Here is a 20,203-nt window from a genome sequence, read left to right on the forward strand (position 1 = left end):
TCCATACTGCTTTCCACAATGGTTGAACTAATTTACATTCCCACCAGCAGTGTAGGAGGGTTCCCCTTTTTTCCACATCCTTGCCAACATTTGTTGTTCCCTGTCTTTTGGGTGCTAGCCATCGTAACTGGTGTGAGATATCTGATTGTGGTTTTAATTTGCATTTCCCTAATGATTAGTGATGTGGAAATCTGAATATCTTCATTGGAGAAGTGTCTGTTCAGGTCCTCCACTCATTTATTAATTGGGGTATTTGCTTTTTGGGTATTTAGGCATGTGAGTTCTTAATATATTTTAGATGTTAACTGCTTATCAGATGTCGTTTATGAACATATTCTCCCATACTATAGGATGCTTTTTGTTCTGCTGATGGTATCCTTTGCTGTACAGAAGCTTTTTAGCTTGATGTAATCCCATTTGTTCATTTTTGCTTTTGTTTCCCTTGCCCCGGGAGATATGTTCATAAAAAAGTTGCTCATGTTTATATTCAAGAGAGTTTGGCCTGTGTTTTATTCTGTGAGTTTTATGGTTTCATGACTTACATTCAGGTCTTTGATTCACTTCAAGTATGTCCGTGGCTCCTTTATTATATATTAATTGGCCATATATGTTTGGGTTTATATATGGGCTATATCTATTCTATTGATCTATGGCTCTGTTCTTGGATGGCACAAAATTTTATTCTGCAGTATTTTCATTATGTCTCTTAAATTTTTCATTGTCATTTCTTAAAATAATTTTACTGCTTTTGGGACTCCCAATTAGGTAGATATCTGTCCACTTGAAGTTGTCTCACAGTTCATCAATCCTCTGTTCATCTTTTTTCTCTATCATTTTGTTTAGTTTTTTTGCTGTTTTTAAATTTACCAGTCCTTTTCTTGTGTGTGTGTGATGTCTACTCTAGCTATTATTCTATTCAGTGTATTTTTAATATCAGGCACTAATTTTCCTCTCTACAGTGGATTTTTATTATCCATGTCTTCACTGAACATGTCCAAGCTTTCCTCTGTCTTCTTGAACAGATAGATTATAGTCATTTATAGTCATATAATAACTTCATGTCCTTTTCTGTTAATTCTGTTAATAATATGTCACTTATGGATTAGATTTGATTTGTTTCCCTTCTCATTATGGATTGAATTTTTCTGCTTCCTTTGTGTGTCTGATAATTTTTTATTAGTAGACATTGTCAGTTTTACTATGCTAGATGTTAGATATTTTTGTACACCTATAATATTCTTGAGCTCTGGGACATCACTCAGTTACTTGGATTTAAGTTACTTGGATTTACAGTTTATTGCATTCAAGCTTTGTTAGGTGAGACCAAATATGTGTTTATTCTAGGGTTAGTTTTCTTCCTACTGAACAAGAGTTATTTTTCTGTTATGTGTCAGAAAGTAAATGTTTTAGGTTTTGTGGACTATAGTCTTTGTCTCAACTACCTATCTATCCCCTCTGTTGTAGTGTGAAGGAAGCCATAGGGAGTATTTAAATGAATAAGCATGATTGTAAACTATATTCTTGGACATTGTAGTTCAAATTTCATATAGTTTTCTGTGACATAGTACCTTTTGACTTTTTTTCAGCTGTTTAAAAATGTAAAAACCATTCTTAGTTCTTGGATTGTATAAAAAAAGTAGGTAGACCAGATTGATCTGTGGAATATAATTTACTGACCCCTGTTCTAACCAATACTGTTAGAAATACAAGCTTTCCATTCTGGCTCTTAGGGATAGGAATTGCTAACAGTCCTGTGTGGGCATTGGGCATTGATACCTTAATTCCTTTTGAGTTCTTTCCCTGACCTTGGGTAGATATGCGCTCTGATCATTACTTGCTGAAGCCTCAGAAGGAATGAAGCATTTGCAGATTTCCAAAGTGCTTTCTGCAGTTCTCTCTACTCCATGAACTTTAGTTCATGTCTCTAGTTTTCCTACTTGACTCTCAGCTTCATGTCTGACCTAGAAATTGCAAGGTTTTGACTGGGTCCTCCCTCTTCACCTGCTTACCCAAGTAGTACATGGGGCAATTGTAGGATTTATCTCTTTTGTTTCTCATCTCTCATGTGTCACTGTATACTGTCTTTTGTTGCCTCCTGTGTAATGATTTGAGTGCTGTTGTTTCATATATTTTGTCCATCGCTTTGTTGTTTCAATTGTTAAGGTCAGTATAGTCCTTGTTACTCCATATTTATTGGAAATAAGTCAACTGCTTTTTTCTTTTTACTGTCATTTTAGGGGATTTGGGCAGAAGGGTCAGCCCACCATCTTGATATAATATACCTCCATCATTATACTTTCAGAGAATCAATATTATAGGGACCTTTTATTCCCCAAATACGTATTTGGTGTCTGCTGTATGCTAACCCTTCTCTAGGTCTTAGGACTAAAACTTTAATGGAACTTACATTCCTGGTGGTCTAGTGATGAATGTTATATCTACTTATGTGAAATCAGAGATACATGTATTCCTTAGGGATTCATTGGCTTGAGTGAATCACAGCCAAGGGTGTACAATCCACTTCAAATATTTTTAAATGCCAGTTTTAAATTTAAATAAATATACATCTATTTGTCAGAATGTCACATAAGCTAATCATGACACTGTGTCATTGCCTTTTTATGACATACTCTCAGTTCAGTATGGTAATTTCTTTTCCCCATGCTGATCAGATATTCTAATTGGTAGTAAATATTAACCTTGCTAAGTAAAACAGAAAGCTTTAATAAATCCGTTTTGGTAAACTAAATTTCTTAAAATGTAGTGTCTGTGGTGAGAAATACTAGGAAGCAAGGTGGTATAGAGTAAAAAGCCTGGTCTTCAGTGTTAGTTGGGTTAGAATCTTTGCCTTGCCGCTTGATATTTGTGTTATCTAGGCAAGTTACTAACTTCTGAGGCTCTTTGTAATGGAGACAGTAATATTTGCCCCTAAATTATTTTAAGGATGCAATAGTTCCTTTTCCTTTTTTGGAAATGTTAACCAGTATATGATATACCTATTGTTGGTTTTTTAAGGTAGTTCATGTATAAAAAAGATTCATAAAAATTCACATCATCTACTCAAATACATATGCCTTTAATTTTGTTTAAAAACACTAGGTGTTACATCTGTGGCCATGATGGAATATTAATGAGGCTTTACCCCCATGTCATAAATAGCTAGTAAACTGGACTAAAACATTATTAATAGTAGGACTGTGATGTCTGAGTGGGGGAAATAAAAGAGATGAACTCTACAACTACTATCACTTCCTGCCTGGAAACAACTTTGGGACTGCAGAAGCAGTGATAGGGAGCCCAGTGAGAGCCTGGAAGTCTCACTCAGTTGAGGAGACAAAGATTGGGTTTTGGAGAGGTTTAGGCAACTAGAAGTTACATGGCCAGGTTCTGAAAAGAAAGGAGCTATACAGGCAAAAGAATTCCAGGGGCTACCTTGAGCCTTTGCTGAATACCAGGTCGTAAAATGCATAAAGTGAAGCTCTGTGAGACCAGGCAGTGAACATCCAGGGAATTATTGGCATGAGGCATTTAACTCTAACCATATATTGAGAAGGGTCCTTTGGGTCACTCAGCTCATTTGATGGAGAACCCAATGACTTTGTCATATAGGAAAGACAGAAAAATCCTCAGAGGAATCAAATGGATCCATGAATAACTGACTGCCAAAACAAAGCCCAGCTCTAATTAGAGAATGATCACACTCAACAAAACTGTATTTTCCAGCATCTAAGCATAAATTACTAGATATGCCAAGAAGCAGTTCCAGTGTAATCCATAACTAGGAGAAACAGATTCAGAAATGACAGAGGAAGAGACAAGGAAGTTAAAATAGCTATTATAACTAGTAAATGTATTTAAAGAAAAATCTGAACATAAATTGAGAAATAGGAGATATAAAAAAGAACCAAACAGAACTTCATGGGATGAAAAATAACAATATCTGAAATAAAAAGTTAATTGAGAGAATTTAACAGCAGAATGGACAATGCATAAGAAAGAAGCATAGACCAGTGAACTTGAAGATATAGCAATAGACTTTATCTTAAAAGAAGGTAGAGAAAGAGAACTGAAAACAAGTGACTCATTAGTCTGTGGGACAGTTCCAAGCAGGCTTAATAAAAAGTGTATTTGACATTTTAGAAGGAGGGTAGAGCCAAAAATAATGTAGAAATAATGGCTCAAAATTTTCCAAATTTGTTGAAAATGAAAATTGCAGATCCAGTAATCTCAACAAACCCAAAGCAGGACAAACATAAAAATATCAAGACATAACCAATTCCTAAAAAATAGCAATAAAAAGTTTGAAGGCAGCCAAAGAAAAAAACACATTTACTTAGAAACAATGAAGACTTCTTTCAGAAGTTATGCAAACTAGGAGATGATGAAACATTTTGTAAGGTAATGAAAAAATAAATCTGTCACCATATGCTTATATAGCCTGGAAAATATCCTTTGAAAATGGGAGTGAACTAAAAACCTTTTCTGACAGATAAAACCAGAGAATTTGTTACTAGCTAGCTGCAATGCATTACAGGAAGCATCTTCAGATGGAAGGAAAAGTGGATGAGATGAAAGCTGGATCTAGACAAATGGATGGACAGTGCAAGAAATGCTAAATATGTGAGTAACTATGAAGTACATTTTCCCTAATTTTAAGTCTTTTAAAAAGATACTTGTTTAAAACAAAAATCATAACCTAAATTTTATAACATGTAGAAGTAAAATGTATGACAACCATAATATTAGGGATGAGAACAGGGAGACGGAAGTGTTGTAATGACTAAAAAATATTCACATTTTATATGAAGTGGGAGAGTATCATTGATGGTACACTGTTAAGTTAAAGATGCATATTGTAAAACCTAGAGCGACCTCTAAGTATTAAAACAAAGTAGTATTCCTAATTAGCCAGTAGTGGGTATCAAACGCAATGCTAAAGTGTGATCAGTTAATCCAAAAGAAGACAGGAAAAAATTAAAGAAAGAATGAAAAGATGTTGGGGTATATAGAAAACAAATGGTAAGATTGTAGATTTAAATCTTTATATCAGTAGTTGCATTAAATATAAATGGTTTTAATCTGGGCTTAAAGAGCCAGAAATTAAAGAATATTTTAGGCTTTGTGGTTTATACATTGTCTGTTGAAACTGTTCAGTTCTGCCAGTGTAGCATGTAAGTAGCCATAGATACTACATAAAAGAATAAATGTGTTCCAGTAAAGTTTTATTTATGTAAACAGTGAAATTTGGATTTCATGTAATTGTCATGTGTTACACAACATTATTTTTCCTTTGATTTTTCAAATCCCCCACCCTTAAAAAATGTAAAACCATTTCTTAGTTAATGGGCTGTGCAAAAACAGGTGACAGGATGCATTTGCCTTCTGGGCTCTAGTTTGACAACCTTTCACCTAAATCTTTTCTTTCTCATCTGGTTACCACTACCCACATGTGGTATTTCAGTTAAAATTAATTAAAATTAAATAAAAGATATTCCCAGGACAAAAAAGCAATACCCAAATAGATACTACAAAAATCCACTTTAAGTATATAGCTTAAAAGGACAGAAAGTGATATACTGTGTCATAAGAGAGCTGGAATACCTTACTCGTATCAGAAAATGGAGGCTTCAGTATAGGGAATATGATCAGAAATATAAAAGAATATTTCATAATGGTAAAGGGGTTAATTTACAAGGAAGATATAATAATTTTGGTAGTGTTGTCACCCAATAACATAGCTTCAAAATTTGTGGAGTAAAAATTGACAGAACTGAAAAATATTGAGAGCACTCTACCCAACAAAGTGGGAAACATATTCTTCTAAAATGACTGACAATATCTTAGATATTAGTTTGGATGCTGTCAACTGGAACTCTTACGTAGTAACGGTGGGAAGATTAAATGGTGCGACTACTTTGACAAAATGTTTGAGAGTTTCTTATTAAGTTAAACCTACCTCTTCCATACAACCCACTGCCATCTGTCTAAGAGAAATAAAGTGTATGTCCTCACAGAGCATTGTGCACAAATGTTGGTGTCAAGAACTGGAAATCACCCATTCATCAGATGATTGGATGAACAAAGATGGTCATACAGTGGGATGCTGTTCACATTAAAAAGGAGTAGACTGCTGACATATGCAACATATTGGTGAATCTCAAAAACATGCTGAATGAAAAAAGACAAAATGAATACATTATATATGATTCCATTTGTATCAAACTCTAGAAATGAAAAATCTGTAGTGACAGAAAGCAAATCAGTGGTTGCCTGAAGGTGGGAATGGGGTGACTAACTGGGAAGAGGGTCACAGGGAATCATTTATTTAGTCATAGTCTCTTCTGTTTTGTTTTGTGTGTTGTTTGCTTACCTTAGTTGTCTTGTCATGTTAGGAAGTTTCTTCATGATAGCCAGTTTCTGGTTGGCCACTTGTAAGTTTATAGCATGGGTATTGTTGATTGGGTGGCGTAAGTGAACATGCCAAAATCGATATTCTGTTTTACATGTTACCTTTGATGATTTCAGAAATTTATATCTGTCTGTCTAGTTCTTTAAGTATTAGCAAGAAACATGTATTATTGTTTATTCACTTGCTAATAATCAATGTTACTTGTTTAGGAGAAGTTCATGTTATGACAAAGTTTTGTTTGTTTTTTTAAATCCAAATAATCCGTTCATTGCACAAGTCTTTATTTACTGTATGGGTGTGCTAGGCACTGTCCTAGGTGCTGAAGATACAAGTCTGTTTAGGGATAGAGGTGTTTAAACAGGCATTTATGGTACATTGTGATGCATTAAGTATAATCATTTTGGAACACCCAGCAGGGGCACTTTATCGTGATAAGATATAAGCATGGATATAAAGGAATAATAAAAGAAGGGAAAAAAGAATGATTTCCTAAGGTAGTAATGACCAAACAACTCTGATGATGAATAGAGTTGGGTTGAGGATAGAGGATAGAGGGAACTGCACATGCTAAGGTTTGGAGGCTAGAAACATCATGCAGTGTTTGGGAATTCAAAGAAGTTCAGTATGGTGGATTTGTTGAGCCATTAAACCAAAAATAACAACTTATTACTCTGGACTTTTTGTTATATGAGAAAAAGTAACCCCTTATTTGTGAAGCCACTCTGGTAAGGTTTTCTGTTACTTGAACATATCCATAAATATCCATCTCCGTAATGAGATAACACATTTTGGTTATAGTAAGGAGATAGGTGAAATAATTTAATGAAGTCCTAAAATAGAACTAACTTCAAAGGAGAAGGCAGAAGTATAGGGCCAGCAAAGGAATCCAGAAAGGGGCAAAGAAATGAGAAGTCTTACAAGTGATGTCACACAATGGCTAGGTTTCAGGAAGGAAGATGTCACCAGTGTCACATGCTGCCTAATTAAGATGAGGACTAAGGCACCCATTTAATTTAACTAATGAAAGTCAAATAATGGTGGTTCAGAGCAAATTGATAAGTAAGAAATGGAGACTGAGGGCATAGAACTTATTTTCTGAAGGGGAGGGAGGGAGAGGAGTGTGTTAGCTGGAGGTGACTTTGTCATATTACTAGCATGATAGCCCAAAGTTGATTTTCAAAATAAATCTCTACAAGTACTTTACTCTTACTTGTATTGTTTTGGTTTAAAGCCAGCAGCAGTTAAAAAATAAAAATCCACTGAAAATCATATGTAAATGAAAATGTGAGGGATCTAGTCTTAGTAAACCATTCCTTCTATGAATATTTTTCTTTAAAGTATAGAAACTTATACCAACAATTGTCCTATTTTCATGTAGATTAGATTTTATGCATGTTAGAAGTGAGTATTAAGATGATGGTGCTTCTTCACCAACAAAAGAATAAGGGCCATGTGGGGACGTTAGTTTGTCAACATAACTGAATAATCTCAAAGGAATACTTTCAAAAATAGAAGTAAGAGCTCAACTATCCTGAACCTGTAGGAGGAAGGGTTCTTTAAACTGGAATATTTGTATGCTTTTTGGGTTGTTTGTAAACTCTTTGAACATATTTGCAGAAATTTTTATGTTTATGTTTTTCTTAGGATGTCCAATAGCATTAATTTAAAACTAAGAGGTTGTGTTATATTGGATTCCCCAGGAAGCGGACCTTGAGGTAGAAATGTGAGTGCAAGTAGTTTATTTGGAAAACGATGCCAGGAAACGCTGATAAAGGAGAGGGGAATGAGACTGGGAAAGGGAAAAACCAATATAAAATGTTTCTTCAAATATGTTACTTTATAGGGAGCAGAAGCTGATTCCTCCTGTTGAGCTCTGAGAGACAGCTTAGATCATACCTCAGATTTATCCCGGCCATGGAGTGAGGAGCTTCTGTAAGTTACTGGTTAAGGGCTTCTTCCACGGTTAACTCCCCTAGCCTGTAGAAAAAACTTTACACAGAGATTTGCACATGCTTGCAGGTTGACCTGTACTAGACTTGTGAGTGCTGAGGGGATAAAGGTGAGGTGCTCCTAGCATCTGCTACAGAGGTGACAAAATATGATTTAGTTTCTTGAGTAGTTGAAGGTAATTAAACATTGTCTAGTTGGCTGCCAATTCTATGACATCAAGGAATTAATTTTTAGATGGTAGTAATAGTATTACGGTTATTTTTATTTTATTTTATTTTTGTCATTTTTTTAATGCAACACATTAAAAATACAGGGTAAAACAGATAATGGCATTATCTTTGTGTTTCTGTAGATGGTAAGACCATTCTTTACCTTGACATGTTTCTGAATTGGCACTGCTATTTCAGAATTTCCACTTCTGTCTTTTGCATATCATTTCAAACAAACTCAGACATGCTCCAGCATGTTTTACTATCTTTCTCTAAGAGGAAGGGGGAAAAAAGTCCATGAACAAAGATATCCCTTGGTGTTAGATCCCAGCAGTAGAGTATTAGGACACCTATCTATAACTTACCCAACAAAGGCCAGGAGGAAAAGCCAAAAGTATACTTGTATACAGAGTTTTTGCTTGTAGACGGACATAATTATTAACAGCCGCATATGAAGAGGATTTTGAATGAGTAATGTTGAATGAATAGAAAATAGAAGCCATTAAAAGAATAAAAAGACAAAGCCATTTTTTGAAAAGGACATGGACCATTTATATTATGCTTTGTATTTTATTTAGTTCTTGGACTTCAGTCCTGCTTATTGTTTAGAATCATTTTCTGCTGAGTTCAAGTATTTCCTATATCTTCTGTTTGATTTTTGTGACTTTATTTTTTCTGCCTTATAATTGTCTAGAAGTTGTCTGAAATGATAATTTCCCCTTGCCTATACAATTATTTTCTGATTACTAATTTCTGATTTTAGATTAGTTTTCCAGATAGCCAATTTATCAAATTTTGTGAGTGACAATAGGGGGGTGAGATCTTGTAGATTTTTTCTTTTTTTTTCTTTTTCTTTAATTTTTTATTAAGGTATGATTGATATACACTCTTATGAAGGGTTCACATGAAAAAACAATTTGGTTACCACATTTACCCATATTATCAATATTACGGTTATTTTTAAAGAGTCCTTACCCTTTAAAGATTACAGTGAAATATTTATGGATGAAATCTGGAATTTGCCTTAACACACTGGGGTGGAAAAAGTCTCTTGGTCATGTATACATTGATCACTGTTGAAGTAGGGTGATGAGTTCATTGGGTTTTTGTTATTATTATACTCATTTTTATTTTGGGGTTCAGTATTTTCACAGTAATGGTTTTTGGTTTTGCTGGTTTTCTAAAATATTTAGTTTTGTTGAGTAGAAATTTCTCTGCTGCATTTAAAGAAGTTCAGGGTGGTGTGAATGGTCAAATAACTGTTAAATAGCTGATGCCAGAAACACAGTACACTTGTTTTTTTCTGTAAATTCTAGCTATCATATGTTCACATGAACAAATCAATTCCTTTAGAAGTCTGCAGGCAGAATCTTTTTTTTTCTCTCTCTTATTTCTTATGTTTCAACTCAACATACTTAAAAATCATCAACATTTTATTCAGACATTCTTGGTTTGCTTATTGATCCATCATTTTTAGCAGTCAGCTGGCTGGCCCCCAAATAATATGTCAGCATTTTGTTTTAAATAAGACATGATCACCATCTGGTGGTGAATAACAGTAACTGGCTTGTACATTGCTTTATGGTTTATAAAATGTTTTCATACATGTTTTCCCATTTATTGAAAAAACTAGAAATTACAGTGAACTCATTTTGTTATGCTTTCTGCCAAGAATTCAGGAAACTAAGGTGACCTAGTATTTTACTCATCTAGTTATGGGTAATAGTATGCTTGTTAAATGAATGTTGATTGAAAGAAAAGTATGAACTGGTCAGTTGTTAGCAAGGACTAAAGACAATATAACTTGCATAAAGAAACAGAATTCTTTTAAGTTCATAATTCTGTAGACTTGTCATTAAAAGAAGTATCACTGATTTCATAACACCTGAAATCATGGTACTGAATCATAAAGGCATATCCTAGTGTGCTGTTCAAGTTTTTAATTATTATAAGATGTACATAATTAGTATAGAAACCTGGAACATTGTAGAGGCTCTGGTGTTAGGAAATCACTATAGAGGTATTTCTTTAGTTAAACATATGGACTTCCATATTTACTCCTGTATACAAATGTCCATGAGAGCATTCACCTCTTCCATTGTTCCCCACAAAAAGAAAGAAAAGGAAAAAAAGAAGAAAAACAGCATGTTGTCCAGGGTTAGTGATAGAACCTGATTGCTCACACAGTGACCCAAGGCCAGTTTTGCCATCTTTTTCATCTCATCTTCTTCATCACTTCCCTGCATGTTGTTAGTTCAGATCATTTCTTTCACACCTACAGCAACTTTTTTTTTCTGTCTACAGAACATTTTTTTTATTAAGGTATCATTGATAGACACTCTTATGAAGGTTTCACAAGAAAAGCAATGTGGTTATTACATTCACCTCCATTACTGAGTCCCTCCCCATACTCCATTGCAGTCACTGTCCATCAGTGTAGTAAGATGCCACAGAGTCCTTATTTGTCTTACAGAACATTTTTACTTTCTCCACTCCTTTTCCCTGTTGCTTTCCTTCTCCTTTATTTTCTTGTCTCTCTTCTGTTTCATCAAATAGTTGAATGAACCAGGGACTGTGTTTTGGTGCTGGGAATACAGTGATGAAAAAGGCAGATGGATCTGGCTGGCCCTTATCTTCATGGAGCTTACATCTAAGGATGGGAGAGAGGAGACAGATTATAATTACAAAGTGACATTGCAGAGATTAAGACAACATGGTGTCAATATTGCTCCTATTGAGAATATATACTATAGTGGATTTTGCTTTTATAATTATAAATCTTCCAGAAAGCAATTTGGAAGGCAGTGACTATTTCAAAAGTTTTAACTATAGAATGGATTGGAAAATAGTGGTAATGGTTGCATGATGTTGTGAATATAATTTATGCCACTGAAATGTACGCTTGAAATTGGTGAAGGCTGATTTTGTTATTTGTATTTTACCACAGTTAAAAAATTACCATGTAATGTACTAAAACCATTGATTTGTATACTTCAAATGGATAAATTATATGATATGTGAATTATGTCTCAATAAAGCCTCTGAGAAAAAAGAATGGATTGAGAGTATTAGTAATAGTCTTTCTGTTGCCACACCAGCTGTTAATTGGATTACATTTTAGAAATGGATAATGCCTCAGAGTACATAGGCAGGAGCAACCAAGATCAAAACCCAGTTATGGAGGCTGTGCAGAAGGGGTGGCTTGAATTATAAGGTCATCAGAACTATTTCTCCATCCATTTGATTCTTTTCAGACACAGTAGAGAGAGCTCTGGATGGGAAGACCAGATGTCTCTGGGCTCTTACTTGACCTCTGTTTGATCTTGGGCAATTCTCAGCACATCTTAGATGCTACATTTTCTAGTCTGTCAGAGGTGTGAATTAGATATTGCTTTCAGTTCAAAAATTCAAAGATCCTGTGATTGACTGCTATGTTATTATTGTAAGGCAAATAAATATCTGGTTCAATACCTAGACTTAGATGTTGAATATTAGAGCTGGAAGACTTCAGATTATCTGGTACAACAACCATTTATGAATGAAAAAATTAAGGTTTGTACCTCTTTCTCCTGACTCTCTCTCTGTACTTTTCATAATACATGTATAATAGTTTTTAAGAATACTTAATTGAAATTTAAGTGTAATCTTCTAAATGAAATGTGGGCATTTGAAATGGTGAAGAGTATCAGAAGTAAGACATGGTAAAATAAGTTTATTTGACTATTATTAAATGTCTATGTGTACATGTTGCCTTTCTAATTTGTGAATGTGATTAAGTGAAAAGTTGTGGGTTTTGTTTGTAAAAATGAACAAATTAATAGGGATTACATTGAAGACAGATATATAGTTGTCCTTTCCTCAGATTGAGATTGGTGAAGGTGCTTGTTCGGTAATTTTTAGATTTTGCTGTTTTCCTCGGGGCTCTTCTTTGCTTCTCTACTTGCCACACCCATAGTCCAAGCCATCATTACCTCTTCACTGAAGTATGGCAATAGCCTTCTAATTAGTTGTATTTACCTTTCTCTAATTCATTCCTCACAGAGAAACCAAATTGATCTTCATATCCCATGTATCTTCTTAAATTATGCGAAATATGAAACATACAAAGGTAGAAAGTTACATAATGAACTTTCATGTGCCCATAACCTAGTTTCTGTACAATTAAATTTTATTTCATCTATAACTATCTATCCCTGCTCCTTGCCACCTAGATTATTTTGAAGATCATAGACACAGAATGATGTTTTAAAAACTTCAATTGTGAAACTTTCCTAAATTCCTCCCTTGATTTCTCATTATACTTAGAATAAAACCTAAACTCTTTTCACGGCCCCCAAGGCTTTATCAGATTTGACCTTTGCTTACTTCTTTAGCCTCATCCTTTCCCCTTTCCTATTTCCAGCTAGACTGGAAACTGTGGCTGCTTCAGCACTTCTCTACAAGCACATCCTTGTGTCTAGCATCATCTTCCTTGGCTTGGTTGGCTGCTGCTTTGTGGACTTATCTTTATTAAAGATCCTTTCCCTGATGGTTTTACCTTGTGTAAAACCGTAAAATGTTAACAGTTGGTGCATCTAGGGGAAAGGTGTACTAGGTTTTCAACTTTTTACTAGGTGTGAAATTACTGGAGAAAAAATGTAGGGGGAAAATCCCTCCTCTTCCTTAAATACTGTCATCACTTTTTTTGTGTTTTAGTTATTTTGGGTTTTTGTCTCCCTTCTCTCCTCATCCAACTCCACCTCCCCCCCTGCCCCATGATTATGAAATTGAGTAGGGTGAAAAAGGGAAGGAAAATAGATAGGATCATCTGATTAGAGTTGGAGGCATATGGTAACCAGAAGCCTTGCCTCAAGTACCTCAGATTCTTTGCCAGGAAGCTTTTTGTGAAATAAAAGGAAAAAGTAACCCTTTAAAGATAATTGGCTCACATCTTAACCCAGAGGCCTTTCCTCTCCAGAAAGAAACTCTACCTTCTCCTTCAGGAAGGAATGCTGAGTTACTGGCTTATCATAAACTCCAACTATGCTGATATTTGTAGTATACTGATTTCTTTCTTTGTAGCAGAGAGGTTTTCACAGTTTTGGTTCTGAAATAATCTGAACCATAACTGGTGTGTTTTTCTATCCGTATGGGGATAGCAATACAATTCTAAATGAAACTCAAAAACCTAAAGTAGAGCAGAGATGCCCCGTGGTTTGTCTACCTGCATAAAAACTATTCTTGGATTTATTTTGTTCCATAATGGTAATAAGCTGAGCTTAGTGATTTATATTCTATGTACGTGGCATCTCTGGAGTATTACAAATTTTCAGATAGAGGCCTAAGTTACAGTTCATAGCCTTTCTTGAGCCATGTCTTTGCTTTTCAGAAAACTGTAGGATGACTGATTAAATGAACTCTGAAGATAAGGTATAATTATCTAAGTTATTTCAAGAACCAAAATTATTGTTAAAATTATGCTTCCCCTACAGAGTTTGTAAAAATGGACAGTAAGTAAAAGCTTATTGTAAGCTTGTCTTTGAATCACTGTCTCTGAAATCAATGTCTTTTATCAATGACCTACAGTCAGCTGTTTTTGTGACTCTTAAGTGTCTCTTCCTGTAAGCATAAGGACGTTTTAAGGCTGCTATAAGTTTCTACCATTTAAAGAGCAGAATTGTAAGTAACAAGACTAGAATTGTAGAAGCAGCAGCATTCTGAAGGCTTGATTGATGCTGGAAGGATTCTTAGAAAAATGTCACAATATAGGACATCTTTGGGTGATTGGATCAGTAATGCAGACTGGGATTCTCCCACTTTCTGCTGCTTCATTACATACATCATTCTGGCAGACCCTTCATGAATTCACAGAGCCTCTGACCTTTTCTTCTGCTTCAGAATCTTTCACCTCCTGAGGCCTTGTGAAAGAAGGAGGTCTGTTAAAAGTTATGTATCAAATCCATCATGTGAAAAGGTAAAGATCTTGGTTTGATTGTGACAAAACTTTAGTTTTTCAGAATGACATGAGATGGTTAATAAATCTTTAAAAGAAGTTAATAATTACCTAGTATTTTGTAAATGAGACTATTTAGAAATGTTCTGGGTGGTAAGAGAATTTACGGATTGTCAGTGCATCTGTATTTGGAAAACAATTATGTGCTTTAAAAATATGATTTTTATTTATAGCTGCACTGTTCAGTACCATAGCCACATGCCACATGTGCCTATTTAAATTTAATTAAAAATAAATAAAATTAAAAGTTTAGTTCTTCAGTTTAATTAGTCACATATAAATTGCTCAGTAGTCACATGTAGATGGCTACTATATTGAAAAGTGCAGATACAGAATATTTCCATCATAGACTGTTGTATTTCACAATGTATATAAATATTGAATCATTGTTATACAACTGAAACTAATAAAATGTTATATGTTAGTTACATCTCAAAAATATTTAAGTACATTATTAGTAAATTATGGGTTATAAATTTTAAATATTCTAGCTCTGTATAATCCAATACATTAACACTACCCATATGTGGCTCTTGAGCACTTGAAATCTAGTTAGTGTGAACTGAGATGAGCTGCAAGTGTAAAATGTACAATATAGTTTGAATACTTGGTACCAAAAAAAAGATGTGAAATAGGTGAAGGAGGTGCAGAACGTCAGAGTCTCATATAAAATAGGTAAGTCGTGGCGATGTAATGTGCACCGTGGTGATTACAGTAAATAATACTATATTACGTATTTGAAAGTTGATGAGAGAGTAGATCTTAAAAGTTCTCATCATAAGAAAAAATAATTTTGTAACTATGTGAGGTGATGAATGTTAACTAGACTTATTGTGATGATTTTGCAATATATACAAATACCAAATCATTATGTTGTATACCTGAAACTACATGTCAGTTATACCTTAACTTAAAAATGTAATTAGAAATACCAAGTGAAAAAGACATAAAATATCTGAAATTTTAAATACTGATTATATGTTGAAATAACATTGGCGTACATAGTGTTAAACAGAATATATTATTAAAATTAGTTTTGACCTCTTTTTACTGTTACAAATGAACTACTAGAAAATTTGAAATTATGTGGCTCATATTAATACTGCTATTGGTCAGTGCTGTGCAAGACCTAATGTTCTACTAAGCAAATCAAGTAATATATAATCTGCTGCATACCTAGATCAACAATGACTACATTTGTAAAGTAGAATGATTTATTTTTGTCCTGTTGGATTTTTAGAAATAGTACCAGTTATATCAAAATTTTTTGTGACTTCGTGTGTGATATGGAGGACATGCTAAAACACTTATGCAAAGCTTTTAGCCAGCTGCTACATGAGTGATACAGACAATATGAGTACTGTGGGCATGCCAAGGACAAAGATTTTCTGGACTTAGCATATGGCTTTGACAGACTTTTGGGACTTTTATTGACCAGACATTGAAAGATGTATATGAGTCAAGAGGGCAGAAAACAGTAAGCTGGAAGGCTTGAATAAAGCCCACATAGGTAGAGGACTGGGTATGCTTAGTGGATAGTGAACAAGCCAGAATAATTTGAATCAAGGATTTCAGTGTGGAAGTGAGAGAGAAGGATTGGGAAGTTATTGGATGTGGGAATTCTGAGGTTAGGGTAAAAAAATCTGGATGAGTTTATGTTGGTATTTAGGAGCCATAAAAGCTATTTTATGAACTAGAAAGTGGCATGAAAGCAGCATTTTTGGAATATTGGTTTGGTTATAAGAGATTATCAATAGCCATTTTTCTGAAGTGAGAAAGTACATAGATATCCTAGAGAAATTGGGGGAAATAGGGAGCAGATTTGAGGTGTATGAAGGAAGAATCATCAAGACTACTGTGTTTGGAGAAAGGGGAAGAAGAGAAATTGAAACCAGCCTTTGGTTCTCCAAATAGCATGAGAGAAATAAAATGAAGGTGTTTTAGCTTTGTGATGTTTTGTAGTTTTAAAGCTGTAAGATAGCCCGTGCAGCCATTACAGATGGGGAATCTGAGATTCAGTGTCTAAAGAACTTAACTGGAACCATGGTCTCCTTGTATTAAGTTAACGGTGGAGCTGAGAACTGAGCCTATGTCTTTTTCTTCCTACTCTGTTGTCATCAGCTTCTACTCACCTGCCCCTAGCCTTAGGTTGTCTCAACTTTCTGTATCACTTTGCACAACCAGTCAATCATAGGGTTTTAATATTTGTTTAAATATTAAAGTCAGCTGTTTTTTGTGATTTTATTTCAAATATACCCACTTGTCTCAAATATACCCACTCTTCTCTGTGCCACCTCTGCCTTAGTTTAGGTTACTTTCGTCTTCTAGATTTATATTTTCCTGAATGTACATCTACATCTAATCTCTGACCTGTACTCCACCTCCTAAAACAAACAAAAGCAATCTGCTTTCCTACAATTCAGTCGAGATTTTTCTAAGAATACAGAGCACTCTCTTGCCTAAACTTTTAAATAAAATGTGAACTTCTTAGCCTGGCCTTATTAAGGCTTTTCATGATCATGTCCTCTTTCTGTGTCCACGACTTCAGTTCTATGGTCACTTTGTTTTTCAGCCTTTTGCACCTGCTGTTATGTCTGTAACCCATGTGCTGCCTCCCTTTTCTCCACTCCACCCACAATCCCATACTTCAAGTCTTGGCTTAGTATAATTGTCTATTTACTTGTCTGTAACCACCCCTCTTGTGCCTCCAACCCACCATTCCCCCCACTAAGAAGACTCACTTTTAAGTTGGCTTATTAAGGGCAGAGACTCTTTATTTTTACTAATAATGAACTCACAGAGATTTGTTGAATGGGTGTCAAGGTATGTCAAGTTAGAAGTAAATTTAAGTGGAGAATAGAGTCTGAAAGAATCACTGAAAAAAATGAGTCCATCATTTCCCAGATTGTTCAAGCACTTGTAGGTTACAAGATACTATCTTTCACAGTAGAAGATTCCATGATCAAATATATTAGGAAATGCTGCAGATTATATTCACAATGCATGTAAGACTAGTCAGTAAGACTTCCAGAAATCCTGTGGTTAAAGAAAATTTTTCTGTTGGGTCCAGCATTTTTCTAATGTATTTGATTATGGAACCTTTTTAGAGAGTATAATTTCTTTTAGGTTACAAGTGGTATTATTTGGCAGTTAGGAAGTGCTAAATATGACAGGCCCATGTGTGCTCCTGTGTGTGTATCAGTTATTTCCCTTGGGTCTAATGATAAACAATAGAATCAGATTAGGCCCAAAGGATATTTGGAGGAACTCTGTTTACAGTTAGAAGAGGGGACCTGAGGAAAGACAAGCAATCTTTAAATTAAATATTTGAAGGTTCCAACAGAAAAGGAATTGGAAGTAAGTATTGTCTTTGAAACTAGAGAATAAGAGCAACAACTAGGGGAAGAACCGAGGAGGAAGACATTTTGACTTCTCATAGGCTAAGTTTAAAATAATTAGAACTTTTGAAAGTAAGTAAATTTTTTGTCCCTGAAGGTTACTAGGCAAACACCCATAGGAACACTGTAGAGGAGTTTAGCATGTTAGATAAGGGATAGATTGGAAGAGTAGTTTTGTGCAACAGTTTGAAAACCATTAAGCTCTATTTCTGAGATTTATATTCCTTTATTGTTTTCTAATTCTATGAATCTTTGTTTACAGTCTCAGTAAGGAAACCAAATATATGTTATGAGAAACCAACAGAGTAGAAGTTTTAGTTGTATAATTAAGTGCTTTTACTTGATTGTACTTTTTTTAGGCGTTTTAGAGTAGTTTTAGATCCACAGAAAAACAGAACAAAATACAGAGTTCACATACACCTTCTTCCCTAACACATACTACCTCCCCCACTATCCACATCCCCACATCACAGTGGTGCATTTGTTAAAATTGATGAACGTTACTGGCATGTTACTGTCTTTCAAAAGTCTGCACGTTACATTAGAGTTCACTCTTACTTGATGGTATTTTGAAAAGAAAACTTGAGTATTCTTGTTAATTTTTAAGAAATTAGTTTTCAATTATTTCTTGCCCTAGTGTTTTCTGATTCAGACGTCTAAAAGATAGCTAAAATCAGTATCATGTATTTTGAAAAAGTATTTGGGGTTGGGGAAAATTTTTGCTTTACAAACTTAGGTGTTTATGAATGTTTTATTTTGTTAGCTAACAGTCTTTTTTTCTTCCTTTTAAGTACCAAAAGAGTTGGTGGAGCTCCATTTGAAGTTGATGAGAAAGATTGGCAAATCAGTTACAGCAGACAGATGGGAAAAATATTTGATCAAGGTAAATATTTGTAAATTACCTTCTTATTATCTATCATATACTGATGCTATGTTTCACAATATGCTTAATTTTTAAAATATTCTATTAAAAGTTAGAAATTGTGATTCAGAAATCCATGGGAGTATTATCAATACGTTATTCTCTTTTGTAGATGCTAAGCAAGTCTCGAGTCCTCAAGTTAGATTTCAGTAATATTATATCTCTTTTGTGCCTAACACTGTGCTCAAGACTTCATGTCTTCTCTCATTTAATGCTGAAAATCATCCTGATCAAATCATGTAAGATAAAGATAAGACCCAAGAAAGTTGTCTCTTTTTTTTGAGATCACACAGAATGCATAGATAGAGACATAATTTGTCTTTTACTTAAAAGGTCAAACATCCAAAGACCTTTAGGTCAGTATGGGAAATTTCTAAGGCCAGACATATCCTTAGTGGGAACAACCTGGGTAATCAGAAAGTGGTTGCTTTATGATAAACCATATTAAAGGCAAGAGCATTCAGGAAAAACTGTCTGGAATTGATCTAAACTTTGAGAAACACACAGTTTTTGGAAGCCTAAACTTACGTATGTATCTACTTCCATCATGTCCTTTGGGAGGTATATTTTGAATTCTGTAACATATCAGAGTATTAAGTTATATTTTTAGGTGATTGAAAATTTATAATTTTTTGACATCTTCTTATAAAATATAAATGTTTAATATACATGTGTATTTTCATATCTTTTGTAATAGGAGATATATGATTATAGAGTGCTATGAAGAAAGGAACCATCAGGAAACAAGAGTTGATTGTTATGAAAACTACATGTTCTGTTCCAGTTATCTTTGCTGTGTAACACACCACTCCAAATTAAGTGACATAAAACACTAATCATTTTAATCAGCTCATTGATTCTCTGAATCAAGAATTTGGAAAGATAATTTTCACCATATTCTGTTGGTTGAAGCAGCCACAGTTTTACCCAGATTCGAGGGAAAGAAATGTAAACCTTAAACTCTGAATGATAGTAGTATCTTAACTTTCGAAAAACCCAATATGAAATATATTCCAATATTTTTGCACAAGTTTAAAGTATTGCAAAGTTGACTCAGCATTTCAGTAATTTGATGCTGTGAGATTTTCTTAAAGTCTGATTATCTAATGGTTAATCAAATCTCTGAAATATATTACACTGTGAGTGAGCAAATTTTTAACTATTCAGAGTGCCTATTAAAATACCAGTGAAGTGCTGTTTTGCCTTTAATAAAATATTTATTAATGATAAAGAATCAGGGTACTGGAGCTTAGAAAGAGATGCTGGAGTTTCAGGACACTCATTTTAACATAGCATTTTAAAGGTTATAGTCCCTTGTAAATA

General features: G+C 34.3%; 1 protein-coding gene across 4 annotated transcripts in view; it reads left to right on the forward strand.

The window, feature by feature from the left end:
- RSF1 (remodeling and spacing factor 1) overlaps positions 1–20,203 on the forward strand; it is a 145,557-nt gene that overhangs the window by 25,718 nt on the left and 99,636 nt on the right. For 2 of the 4 annotated variants that reach the window (XM_037010606.2, XM_037010605.2), the window contains exon 2: positions 18,750–18,841. In XM_037010606.2, coding sequence (XP_036866501.1) covers positions 18,750–18,841 — 92 coding nt within the window. Of the gene's footprint in view, positions 1–4,534; positions 4,621–7,537; positions 14,522–18,749; positions 18,842–20,203 lie in introns of those variants that run through there. The other 2 variants (XM_037010607.2, XM_073215970.1) reach the window with 2 other exon arrangements.

This window comes from Manis javanica, chromosome 11 (genome assembly GCF_040802235.1).
Source record: "Manis javanica isolate MJ-LG chromosome 11, MJ_LKY, whole genome shotgun sequence".
In the NCBI taxonomy this organism is placed as follows: domain Eukaryota; kingdom Metazoa; phylum Chordata; class Mammalia; order Pholidota; family Manidae; genus Manis; species Manis javanica.